Source organism: Trichosurus vulpecula, chromosome 3, assembly GCF_011100635.1.
Source record: "Trichosurus vulpecula isolate mTriVul1 chromosome 3, mTriVul1.pri, whole genome shotgun sequence".
Lineage (NCBI taxonomy): Eukaryota > Metazoa > Chordata > Mammalia > Diprotodontia > Phalangeridae > Trichosurus > Trichosurus vulpecula.
In genome coordinates, this window is record NC_050575.1 from 435,972,547 (window position 1) to 435,985,836 (window position 13,290).

A 13,290-nucleotide genomic window follows, 5' to 3' on the forward strand; every position below is an offset into this window, starting at 1 on the left:
ACGCAGATGCCTCCAGCCAGATGGCTGAAAGTACTGGCTGTAGATAAAGTACTGTCGCTTCAGGTGAGAGCAACATTCTGGAGGAATTGACTGTCTCCAAGACTTAGCCAAAGGGAACAATGGTTTTCATCAGGAATGGAGGAACTGAGCTGATTGGTATAGACACCCCACTTCCCGTTTGGTTTCCTGACTTCTGCTCTTCCCCAAGCCCCATGTTTCTCGTAGAGAATAAGGGTATTTACTGGTGCCCACTGTCCTAGAAGAACTTGGCTGCCAGGTTGGGCAACAAGTGTGTGCTGAGAGTTAGAGATTAGGTTAGAGATTAGATGAGAGTTAGGACCCCATGGAGTCCTAGAGGTCAACCTATGACCATGGTCAGGGGCCAGTCAGTGGCCAGGGTCAGAAGTTGGTCTTTGGTCAAGGCTAGGGGGACAATCTCCTGCAAAGGTTAGGGAGATTTGTCTTTGACCAAGGGTAAGGGGTAGCCTTTGGTCCGAGTTTGGGGTCCATCTTTGAGCAGGTTTAGGTAAGGGTCAGCTCTGGGTCAGGGTTAGAGTTCAGTCTTTGGTCCATCAGGGTTCAATCTGTGACTGGGGAACAGCTTTTGTCTACATGAAGACTATAGTACTTGATGGATAATTAGCCCCACTACCAGGCTTCAGTAATGCTGGGCTCTAACCCCTGACCTCACCAGCCTAGATAAAGGGACTCTGGTTAAGCCATCCAGATTCTAACAAGGCTGGCCTTCTAACTACCATATCTGATAGGACATAAAGATGGCTGCCCAAAAGGAGGAGGGAAAGAGGGGAGGGAAGCAGGTATAACACAGAGCCAGGAGCCCAAGAGGCAGAAACAAGAATCAATCAGCAGACTATTAGAATGATACATGTTTATTGGGGGGAATGTTCCAGCTTTCTCTCCCCAGCTCCTTTCTCTAACCCAGCCGTTTTTGGGGATCTCATTGACAGAAGGACCAAAGACATGCAGCAACTGCTTCCCAGGACTGAGAAAGGCTGATCCATGCTAAGGCAGGGGGCAAAAGTCAGGCAGCCTGCATCTTAGAACCTCTGATATTCCCCAGCCTTTAGTTAGACCCTGACCTCTATCCTTGACGTCCTGGCCACAGGAAGCCCTGGCCTGACCTGGTGCTCTTGGCTGACAAGTGGGAGTAGAAAAGACGGGTACACAGGATCTGCTCCCCCTTGTTGTGGTGGTGGGGTTGGCCCGGGGCAAGGGTAGACCATGAAGAAGCCTGACACATACTCCTCTGGCCCAGGACAAGGTGACTCAAAGCTCTGGCCGACGGTGCCCAGTTACATAGGTTGCAAGGGTTGCAACCGGAAATGAGAGCCAGGGCCATGTTCTCCCACAGCATGTAGAGGGTAGAGGGGTGCCCCATAGAGCACTCTGTGGCCCCTGTGCCCAGGGATTCAGGAAGCAGGTAAGTTGTCTGGGCTCTGGATTCAGGTTCCAAGGGATGCCTCTTTTGCCTGGCCCAGGGGAGGAGGAGGCTGAGTCCGGAATGAGGAAAGATGCCAGGCATAGGAGAAAGGGCTGGTTCCCCACTGCATCCAAGACTCTGGCCTGCTTCCCCACCCTCTTTTGTGACACTCAGCATCCACCATACCAGCACAGCTCTGGTCCAGTGGCAGCTGGGCCAGCCCTACCTCCCAGGATGAAGTCGCAAATGCCTCCAGGGAGGTGCTCTCAACATCCTTCCTGGGCCGGAGGGAAGCTTGGGGACTTTCCACAAGGGAAGAAAGAGATCCTGACTTAGGAGTTCTGTTTGAGTACGACTCAGGAGCCTCCCACCCCAGGCTCCAAGGTGCCAAGCAGGCAGCCCAAGCTCACTGCCCATTACCAGGGCAGGAATGCCTAAAGGATCAGGATTCCAGGACCCGAGGTCAGTCTGTCCAGCTAGGCCCCAGATGTGCAGTTGGTAGAGGCACTTCCAGGAAGAGAGGCTACAGGGGAAGGGGGCACTGCACAGGGCCTCCATCCTTGCTCCGCTCACCGCGGTTTGCGCTGGGCCTGCTGGAGGCGCCGACTCAGGTCATCAATGCGGACATTTTTGAGCTGCAGCAGATGTTCCAGGCGTCGCACCTTCATCTGAAGGACCTGAAGGCCAGGACAGCAAGGTGTCCACCCCTCGCCCTTGGCCCAGCTCCAGGTGGGCTTGGACCCCATTGTCACAGTGGGCCAGGCAAAGCCACTCATGATCCATCCATCCCTCTGTCCATCCATTTATCCAACCATCATCCATCTATCCATCCATCCATCCATCCATCTATCCATCCATCTATCCATCCATCCATCCATCCATCTATCCATCCATCCATCCATTCATCCATCTATCCATCTATCCATCTATCCATCCATCCACTATCATCCATCCATCCATCTATCCATCCATCCACCCGTCCATCTATCCATCTATCCATCTATCCATCCATCCATCAATCCATCTATCCATCCATCTGTCCATTCATCCATCTGTCCATCCATCAATCCATCTAGCCATCTAGCCATCCATCCATCCATCTATCCATCTGATGGGGTGCTTGTGCTTGGACCGCAATTCCAAGATCGCATTTCTCCCTAGCCTCAAAACACTATCCCTGGCAGTTTTCTCCCCAGCCTAAGGACACTATGCCTAGCAATAACTCATGAGTGGGCCCCAGTAAGACAAACTACCTTTCCCCACAATTACTCATGAGTGGGTCCAGTAAAACAAACTATCTTTCCCCATCACAAGAACAAGCTGACCTCTGAGGAAATTCTCTTGTAAAAACAGGACTATCTTGTAACCACAAAATTAGCATGTGTTGATTCCCAAAGTTACCATATTCAATCCACAGGTCAAGCTATAGACATCAACTCTCAACTGTAACTATCTTGCTACAGACATAACAGACCCAAAGTACACCCTGAGAAACCCCTTCCCCTGGTTTCCAGTAGTGAATGAGGCCTGTGACCAAGGCTGTAAGTTATCACCTAATTAGCATCTCTGCCAGATAATCCACTACTTTTCCTATATAAGCTTTAGCATCATCTCTATTAAGTGGCAAGATCCTTAGGGAGCTCTGCCCACCATACTGGCATTGCCATAAACCTTTGCCACCTCGACTTGAAGAATGCTTGAGTCCATGAATTCATTCCAGATGATCCTGTCCAGTACTTCAGTCCTTCAGGGGTCCCTGAACCCCTTAAACCGCCCTGTGGTGGCCCCTACAGGAAGCAGTTTGAGGTCTCAAGCATTCTCCAAGTCAAGATAAGCCTCCCCTCACCCTGGAGTGGGGTTTGTCCCCTCAAGAACCTAGGAAGGCTTGCAGGGGCTTTGGATTGAGCCTGCAACAGGCTCTGGGAGAATTCTCCCTTGACAGGGAACGCCTTGTCTTAGGAACACCTGCGGGTTATTTTCTCCCTCTCCAGGTTGAGGCAAGTGGCTGCAGGTGCTTATTGGTTTCTCTTTCCCTCTAAGGTATGTAGGCAAAGAGATTGGCAAATTTCCCCCTAAATCCTGGGACCTGCCCCCAGGTTATCTTAAAGCTTGGTCTCCAAGACCTCAAAAAAGACAACATCTTACCTGTCCTCCATTACAATCTGGACAGCCAAGCAAAAATGTCTGATCTGTGCAGGGGATTTCTGACAAGCCTTTCTGGGCTTTTGGATTCTCCCTGTCATTATCTGTATCACACTGTCTGTATCTGTTCTGTGTTTGTGTCTCTGTGTGATACGAATGAGTGTCTGTGTGTAATTTGACACATTGTAAGGTTTAAAATGCAGCCAGCCAGCAAGAATAGCCTCCAAAGGCTGCGGCCGGACTTTCCTTGGAATGCTGCTGTCTTTCCCTCCCTCTCTGATTGCGGCAGCCTCAGAGGAGCAGGTGGATGGGAGAGAGGAAGAGGGAGAAATGTACTTTACTCTTTAGGTTATATGACGGGCAAAGGCAACTCGAAGAGGGTAAGAGACGTGTCAGGTCAGAATTAGAAAGAAATGGGGTCGTGGAATTGAGGTCCAAACACAAGCACCCATGTACTCCATCCATCCATCCATCCATCCACCTATCCATCCGTCCATCCATCTGTCCGTCCATCACCCATCCATCCATCCTTCCGTCTGTCTGTCCATCCATCCATTCATTCATTTGACAAGCATTTACTAACTTTTACTGTGTGCCAGACACTGGGAGAACAAAGGCAAAAACATAAAGGTCCCTTCTGTCTTGGGGGGAGGAGAGAAACAACCTAATATATATGTATATATGGACACGTATACATATGTGTGTCTGTGTGTGTATGTATGTATGTATACATAGAGACACATATGTGTGTGAAGTAAAACCAGATAATTTCAGAGGGGAGGACACTGGCAGTTAGGGAAGTGGGGATCAGGAAAGGCTTCATGGGAGAGGTGGCTCTTAAGCTGAGTTTTTAAGGAAGCTGGGGAATCTGAAAGGCAGAGGTGAGGACGGAGCGCACGTGGAGGGCAGATGTGCGAAGTCATGGAGGTGGGAGATGGGATGCTGGGTGTGAGTAACAACTGGGACACCAGGTACAACTTCAGGGTGAGGAATTCTGGGCATGTATATGTGTGAGCATGTATGCGTTTATGTATGTGTTGTATTGTGTGTACACATATATACCTGATACAGTCATACACTAGGACTGGGGGGGACACAAGAACTTCTGGTGGGACTCTAGGCCCTCCTCTGACTCAGTTTCCCCATTAGTTACCACAACCCCCTTCCAATTTCTCATGCCACTTCACCAGATCAGTAGAAAGGTCCCGTCATGCCAGGCTGTCTCCTGGACCGAAAGTGTCTTTTCCCCATAATTTCCACTCCCTCTTAAAGTGTAAGCTCCTTGAGGACAGGGACTGCCCTGGCCTCCTCTTCTATCTGGCCCACCTTGCAAACACTGGGTGTTTAATAAACACCTGATGAATGAATGACAAGGACCCAGGATGGACGGGCAGAAACACTCACCTGGACCGTCTCCTGGGAGGCCAACAGCTCTTGTTCCTTCTCAGCCATCTGGACTAGGAAGTTTGGGTCCCCCTGCAAGGCCTGGCTATATGCAGGGAGAGACTTGCCTCCCCTGGGGGAACCGAGGGGGCCCCCTCAGACACACGCATGCATGACTTGCCCTGACAAAGCCATCGGGCAGCCACACACTTCCTCCCCTGCCCAGTTCCCCTGGCACCCTGCTTCCTCCTTCCAGTCCCGCTCTCTCCACCTTTCCCACCTCGTCCTTCTCTGTCCCTTGCCCTCCAAACCATCACAGCCCCTCTCCTCCCTCAGCCACCTCCATCCCTCCCTAGCCCAGAACTCTCTGGAAGTATCAAGGTTAATATGGGGGCAAGGCTGAGGGAGCCTGGGGGAGAGATCCCCACTGTGCCGCCTGAACTCTGGGCACACTGTGGCCACTCACAGGAGGAGGAGCCACCTTTACCTGAGCTGCCCCGCTTTCCGGGCATCCGCGGTGCCAGCCCCTGGGGCCTTCTGGGAGAAGCCTGTGTGAAGGAAAACAGGCTGGATGACAGAAGCCTGAGGCTCTGCTCCTCCATAAGGGTCTTTTGGGGTAGGGTGAGGGAAGGGGGAGAAGGTGCAGAAAGCACACCCACACCTTTGAGAGCTGCTCTTTCTGCCCATCAGAATCTGGAGTCAAAGGGTCTGGGTTCGAGTCTTGTCTTAGCCCCTCACTACCTGTTTGGCCATGGACAAAACCCAACCTCCTGCCTCAGTTTTCTTCTGTACAAAATGAGAAGCTCTGCCGTGGACATGGCAATACTGGTTTGGTTTTCTTGTTTTGTATTTAAGTTTAAAATACATTTTAAAATTTACAAAAAAAACCAAATAAAAATCTAAAAAATAAAACGAGAAGGCTGAACCAGATGGCCTGTGAGGCTCCTGTCCGCTCCAGCTCCCTGTGCTCATCTGTAAAGTGAGGGGACTGAAATAGCTAGACAGCCTCCGATCTTGGGCAATTCCCTTAGAGAGGGAATAAACGGGAGGGGTCGGCCCCCTTCTGCCCATCCTGCATCCTCCTCCATGTGGGCAAGCTACAACCTGCTTTCCTCCCCAAATCACCCCCTCCGGGAAGCCCTCCTGATTGACCCAGTCCTGGCTGCTTGGTTCCTGTGGCATCTATGGATTCCCAGAGAGATTTCGACATTGCACATCTCTGGTGTTTGTTTGCTTGTTTGCTTTGTCTTCTGAGTGTCTTTGGGCTGGGTGGTGCTGGATTGAATGCTGGGCCTGAAGTCAGGAAGCCCTGAGTTCAAATCCAACCTCAGATACTTACTAGCTGTGTGACTCTGGGCAAGTCACTTGACCTCTGTTTGTCTCAGTTTCTCATCTGTAAAACGGGGATAATATTGTACCTACCTCTCAGGGTGGTAAAGAGGCACAGTGCATGGCACATTGTAAGCGCTACATAAACGTTAGCTATTTTCCATTGTCATTCCTCATTGGCCCTGGGATCCCTGAGGGCAAGGACCGTATCTGCCCAGGCAGATCAGAGATTCCCGGCACACGAGTGTCCTGGCTCTCCTCCCAGCAGAGGCTGGTGAGGCAGATGGGGGAACCTCCACCATGAGTCCCCTGGAGGACAGCGCCATCACAGACAGAGGAGGCACCAAAGCTCCAGGAGGCAGATCTTCCGGACATGACCACTCCTCAGAGGGCAAATGCTTTGGCACACACAGGCAGGAACGATTCCTCTCCATCCCTCCTTTCTCCCTCTCACACTGAGACCCAATGGGATGAAGTGGCCTGCTAAGGCCGCCCAGTGAGCCTTGCCAGCCCAATGCTAAAGACTAGAATTCAGATCACCTGCCTCCTGGCCTGATGTTGGGCCATGCCCAGGGCACCAGGGGTCAGGGGACACCAGGGATCAAGCACCAGGTACAGTTTAGAGAAGAAGAGAGAGGATGAGAAGGAAAATGACCTCACCCATATCCATGTAGTTACTGCCTTCCTGGAGACCCAGCTCCTGTGGGGAAACATGCACATAGTCCCACCCAAGGAGCCCTGGGCAGGGGACTATGGCAACCCCTCCCTCCCCATCCGTGCTTGGGGCCAGGAGGCCAGGCCACAGGCCCAGGGGCCTTTGGACTCAGGGCCTGGAGGTTCCCTCCCCAGACCAGGGCCATAGTGCAAAGTCATCCCTACCCCCCACCCACCCCCGAGACTGACTTCAGATACCCTGGGTCCCCCCTCCAAAGAACAAGGGGCTTTCCTTAAGTGGCGGGAGGATTAACCCTCAAACCACGTTTCACAGGCAGGCATGTTATCTGCCAATGTATAAGGGCAGGGAGGCCTTGCTCAACCCGGAAGGAGGGTGGGGGAGAGGACCGGTCCACATGGACCTGAGAGGAGCCAACCCCCTGCTTTCTTTGCTTTTTCTCCTCCAGCCTCTGACGCAGTGGGATCAACACCAGCTCCACCACTCCTGGGGAACACTGAGCAATCTTCTGGATCACATCTTCAGGGATAGAGAAATTCAGCTTGTGCAACACCTTCCTGTAACAGACCGGGGTCCTTCAGGTGTGGAGAGGGCACTCATGCATGCACGCGCACACGCACATACACACACACGCACATACAAATGCACATACGTGCACACACATGCACATGCACACACATGCACACATACACACACGTGCACGCGCACACACACATACAAATGCTCACACACGCACACACACAAATGAGGGACCTGGACTACACCCCCGTCCAGCCTCAAGGGCACGCCCAGGAGGCTGCTGGAGAATGACTCAAGGCAGGAGAGATCACAAAGCCACAAGCATCCTGAAGCTCCCAGAGGCCACCCTCCAAGCCCAGCACACTCAAGCCCTATCTGCTGAGGCCCAGCCTAGCTAAGGACAGAGACGCAGACTGGCCACAGGGAGCCAGAAGCCTCATTTAGGGCTTTAGCAGCCATCTGGGCCAATTAATACCCAAGAAAGGACCCCCACTCCAACACACCAGCCTCTGGCCGAGGGTCTCCAAGGACCAGGAAATTGCATCCAAAAACAACCCTTTCTCCTTCTGGGCTACTCATTGTTGGAGGTCCACTAAGACCTCCAGTTCTTTTCCAGACAAATTGCTCCCTAACCATGGTTCCTCCATCTTCTATCTGTAAAGTTGATTCTTTTGAACCCCAAAGTTTTTTTCCTGATATCAGGCCTCAACTGACCTCTTCATCTCTTCTGCCTCCCCACCCGCCAATTGCTTCTGCTCCTGCCCTCTGGGGACCATCAGATCCTTGACACTCCATCACTCCCTCCCCCTCCTGGCTCCTCCAGGCTAAACATCTCTAGTTCCTTGAATGTATCGTCATGTGGCACAGACTCCAGTCCCTCTACCATCCTGGCTGCCCTCTGGGCTACTCACGTCCTTTTTAAACAATGGCGCTCAGAACGGAACCGCAGTGTGGTCTAAGCGGGGCAGAGAACGGAAGGACCCCCGGCTCAGACCTCAAAGAGACACTGCAACGTCTTCAAAGAGACAATGCAGCCCCAGCAGAGATTCACTATTTTGGCTGCCACATCCCGCTGAGAGGCAGTGCAGCCTGGTGGAGAGAGAGCTGGCCTCAAAGCTGGAAAAGCCAGGATTCGAACCTAGACTCCCACACACTTACTGGCCCTAGAGTGTGAGCTCTGAGCACATCTTTTAGCTTTTCTATGCCTGGGGCAGAAGAGGTACTAACCTGCACTGGTGGTGGGACTTTCATTCTCTGGGAATTCTTGATACCCCTGAAATCCCAGGCCTGGGCCCAATCCCAGCACAGGGCTGACTCAAATTGATCTTGAGGCCCACTAAGAGGTCCCATTCTTTTTCAGACAAATGGCTCCCTGACCGTGCTTTCTCCATCTTGTACTTGAGGGTTGGTTTTTTGGAACCCAAATGGAAGCCATCATAACTATTCCTACTGAATTTCATCTTATTAGATTGAGGATGCTCTAGCCTGGCGAGATCTTTCATTTAGTACATTAGCTCTCTCTCCTGGTGTGGTGCCAACTTGTAAAGCAGAACCAGATGAAGCACTTTCTTTATAGAGAGATATGATGGACTCCCAGTGAAGGATGAGGCAGACATTTTGGGACTTGGCCAAGGCAGGAATTTGCTTGCTGGCCTTTGCATGTTTGTTATGAGGGCTGCTTGGCGTTTTTCCCTCCATGGGGAGGTGCTGGGAGAGGAAATGAAAGCTTAATTGGAAAAATTAAATTTCAAAAAAGGAACCGGTCTTCAATATTAGTTGAATAAATGGCAATTTTTATAGATTTTTTTAAATAGAACTGGATGACTTAACTAGTTTCACTTCTGGGAAGCCAGAGATGAAGGGAGAGGAGAGAAGTTTCTTCTAGAGAAAGGGAAGCAAAAGCTATAGGTCTCGGCTGCATCGTTTGTCAGGGGGTAAAACAAGGCTTGAAATAAGAAACAAAATGTGGCTTACGATTTCTTCCATAATTTCAGTGGGAGAAAGAGACCAGCAGGTGGTTTTGGCCACGAAAAGGTAACAGGATGGTGTCTCCTGCCCATTTTAATCCCTGGGGGGTATGACATGTGCTTATGTACACCCTCCTAGCAGAGACACAGTCTTGTAAAACAAAGTAAACCTTATCTAGAACGCATATGAAGACTATTCCTTTTTTGACCCAGATAGACTTTGATCGAATCACTGTGGGGAACTTCCAGCGTGCAAACTCCTTCCTGGAATCTATCAGCAGCTCCTCTGAAATTTGAGACCCTGGAGAGTTGCCAGAAGCATTGCCCAGGATCCACAACTAGTATGTGTCAGAGACAGGACTTGAACCCAGACCCCAGGTCTTCCTGGTCCAAAGCTGGCCCTCTAGGCACTACCCCTATGCTGCTGACTCTCAAAAGCCAGACCATTGGGCCTAAAATAGTCGCTAATTTGGCTGTGAAGACAAAAAAATTGAAATCCACATAGTGGTACTTTGTATTGTTAATAGGGGCCAGATAATCCAAACAGCCCAAGGATTGTTTCTAATCCAATTTGTTCTGAAATGCATCCTCTGAATTCTTTTCACCCAGAAAACAGTAGCACCTCCCTAATTCTGCTTGCCTGAGACAAATGGGTTGACTCTACAGTTCTTACAACAGACAGCAAAAGACCAGAGATGGCAGGGAGAGAGTGACCAGAAGATTCTGGGAGATCCAGAGAACCCCAACGATGCCTGTATCACAGCATGTCCACTCAAGAAGGAGGGAGAAGGGACTCCCCTCAGCCCTCAGCCCTCTGACCCTCTGACCCTCTTCCTCTTCCTCCGCCATCCCCTCCCAGCAGAGATCCATGCTCACCTATTCAGGTGAAGCCAGTTGCTGATCTTCTGCTGCACAGAATTGGCTGGAACATAGTTATGCATCTCCACCATCTTGGGAAAGTAAAACTTCACCACCTCAGCAGCCAGGACTGCAGGGGACACACAGAGCCAGGTGAAGGGAGGGACGGAGACAGAGGGGAAACCCGTGGAAGAGAGAGAGGACGGGAGAGGAGAGGAGAAAGGGACAGAGGGGAGGAGAGGAAAGGAGAGTAGAGACAGAGAGCCAGTGGACACAGAGACAGACAGACAGACAGACAGAGAGAAAAGAAAGGGGGGAGAAAGAGAGGGAGGGAGGGGAAGAGAGAGAGAAAGAGAGACAGAGAGAGACAGAGAGAGAGAGAGACACAGAGAGACACAGAGAGACACAGAGAGAGAGAGACAGAGAAAGAGAAGAAACAAGGCAAAAGATTGGAGGGGGGAACAAGAAAGGAGGAAGAGGAAGATAGGAGGGGATGGAGTAAATGGGAGAAAACAAAGTAGGAGGAAGAACGGAAAGGTTGGAGTTAAAAAGAAAAAGAAGAATTAAGGAGAAGAAAGGAAGGGAAGGGGAGGAATTGAAAATCAGGACAAGTCTATTTCAAGAGAGGTCAACTCCAGGCAGCCATAGAGCCCCTTCCTCTGGATGTCAGGATTGACAAATGGAGAAACTGAGGCTCCCCAGCAAGAGCGAGACAAGGTGGTCCCTGGGCATCCAGCAGCTCCCAGCCAAAGAATGCCCCTCTCCTCTCCTGCCTACCCCAACCCAAGCACACCAAGGGAAAGGTCAAGGACAACAATCCAAGCTTTTGTGGGTCGTGATGTGGGGGCTGTAGTTTGGTGGGGGTTGGCAGTGAGGTGGCACTGCCACCTGCTGGCCAGGAGCTTTCACTTCAACCTGTTTTTCTGGAAATGTCCTACTAACCTACAGCATTCATCAGGGCCATTCCCCTGCCTGCAGGCCCGGCCACAGGCTCAAGGGTCAGACCACAGCTGCTCTCCAGGACCAGGGAAGGAGCGCTTCCCCGCCCCCACCCTCTGCCCTGGCCTCTCTAGAACAGTGAATTGACAAAGAAGAGTGTGAGAAGCTAAAGGAAGTCTTCAGCCCCTTCCCCCCCTACCCTTGCTTGTCTGAGCTTCACTTTCAAGGGCACCACTCCCAAGTCCTTGGAAACTGGGTTCGAAGAATAAAAATGGGGGGCATGTGAGAGAGAAGAGGACCACAATGCGGACAGTCAGGAGGAAAGAGCGATGGGAGGGATGGAGGATAGAGGAGAGGGAGGGAGGAATGGAGAAATGGGATGGGGAGAGAGGGAGGAGAAGGGGGATGAGGAAGGGTGATGGAGAAATGGGATGGGGGAAGAGGGATGGGGAAGGAGGATGGGGGACAGGCATGGGGAAAGAGGAATCCAAGGATCCATGGGTCATGGCTAGAAGGGACCTCAGAAGCATCTTGCAGGGGAGATGGGCTGCGGGGGTGAGGGAGAGAGAGGGAGGGATGGATGGATGGATGGGTGGATGGATGGGTGGATGGAAGGGTGGATGGATGGATGGATGACAAGGATCACGGACAAAGATGGAGAGAGATGGAGAGATGGGGAAAGGGTGGAGAAGAAAAGGGGTGCGAGTTGGCTGGGTGTTGGGGAGCGGGCTGAGGGTAGGTCGGGGCCAGGGGTGGAGGGAGGAGGACGGAGAGCAGGATGGGGAGGAGATGGATAGACTAGGGGGCTGGAGTATTCGAGGAGAGGGCTGGAGGACAGGGATGGAGGAGCATCAGAGGATGGATGGAGGAAAGGGAGAGATGGAGGAGACGGACGGGGGATGGACGGAATGGGCGAGACAAATGGAGAGGAGGGAGGGAGGGAGGGACGGCGGAGATGGAAGGATGGGGACGGAGGGCGGGGATGGACGCTAGGGAAGGGGGAAAAGAGTGGACATGAATGAAGGGGATGGAGGGAAAAGACGGGAGTCAGGGAGAGAGAGAAAGATGGTGGTGGGCAAGGGATGGGGGATAGAAATAGGGCGGGGCTGGGGGGCTCAGAAAATGAAGCTGAAACAGCTGGGGAAGGACGGGGGTCTCGGGGAGCCTTCCGAGGGCAGGCTCACGCCCCAGCCTCCTGGGGTCCAGCCGAAGGGGTAGTTCCCATATTTTGGGGGAGCTCCCGCTCGGCTCCGGCCCCGCCCACTTGGAATGCTGCCCCGCCCCCACCCCTGCGCCCCCCGCCTCACCTCCGTCACTGAAATCCCGCGAGAGGTTCCGCTTGGGCCGGGACAAGGGGATGTTGTCCACCCACAGGTACAGCTGGTGCAGGACCTCCTCGTCCACGCCGCCCGCCATGAGCGCCCACGGCCTTCCTACCCCTCCCACGTCGCGGTTCCTGCCCCAGCCCCGGCCCCGGCCGTTCAGCTGCCGCCCCAGCGGCCGCCGCTGCCTGCTGAGCCCGCGCCTGGAACCCCTCCTGGGGGCGGCCATATTGTTTACGAAAACCATGGCAACCGGGCGCTGGCGCTAGCCCCGGGGCTTTTGGGAATTGTAGTTCTCGGCGTGCCCGCCCCTGTCCGAGGCTCGGCCAATGGGAAGGAAGGAAGCCAAGGGAGGCGGAGCAAGTCCTTGACGTAAAGACCTCGCAGCCCAAGCCAAGACCTCCCCGGTAGAGAGGGGGCTCAAACCACAGGCACCCTGACCCAAACCCAAGGGTTACCGACTACACGACAGTGAAGGAAGGAGGGCAGGTGAAAGGAGAGAAGCCCTACTCCGTCTCCCCATCCAAAAAAAAAAAAACCAAAACCTTCCCCACTGACTTATTTATCCCTGGTGCCTGAGACCCCACCATTAGAGCTTTCCTCCTCTGGGCTATGGCTTTGTATCCGGCAGACCCTAAAATTGCCTTGACATGGATGAACACATCAGATTAGCCCAGGGAACAAGCACGGACCACTACGGAGATGAACACAAGGCTA

The 13,290-nt window shown here is 52.6% G+C and overlaps 1 protein-coding gene across 1 annotated transcript; it reads right to left on the bottom strand.

Annotated features, from left to right (window-relative positions):
* Positions 1 to 2,010: 2,010 nt before the first annotated feature.
* Positions 2,011 to 12,667, bottom strand: SPEF1 (sperm flagellar 1). Its single transcript, XM_036749752.1, has 8 exons — positions 12,559 to 12,667; positions 10,331 to 10,442; positions 7,372 to 7,525; positions 6,956 to 6,995; positions 5,454 to 5,514; positions 5,238 to 5,246; positions 4,988 to 5,099; positions 2,011 to 2,118 (listed from the first exon to the last, which is right to left on the bottom strand). Exons 1-8 carry the CDS (start codon positions 12,665 to 12,667, stop codon positions 2,011 to 2,013), a joined length of 705 nt encoding a protein of 234 aa, XP_036605647.1.
* Positions 12,668 to 13,290: the final 623 nt, after the last annotated feature.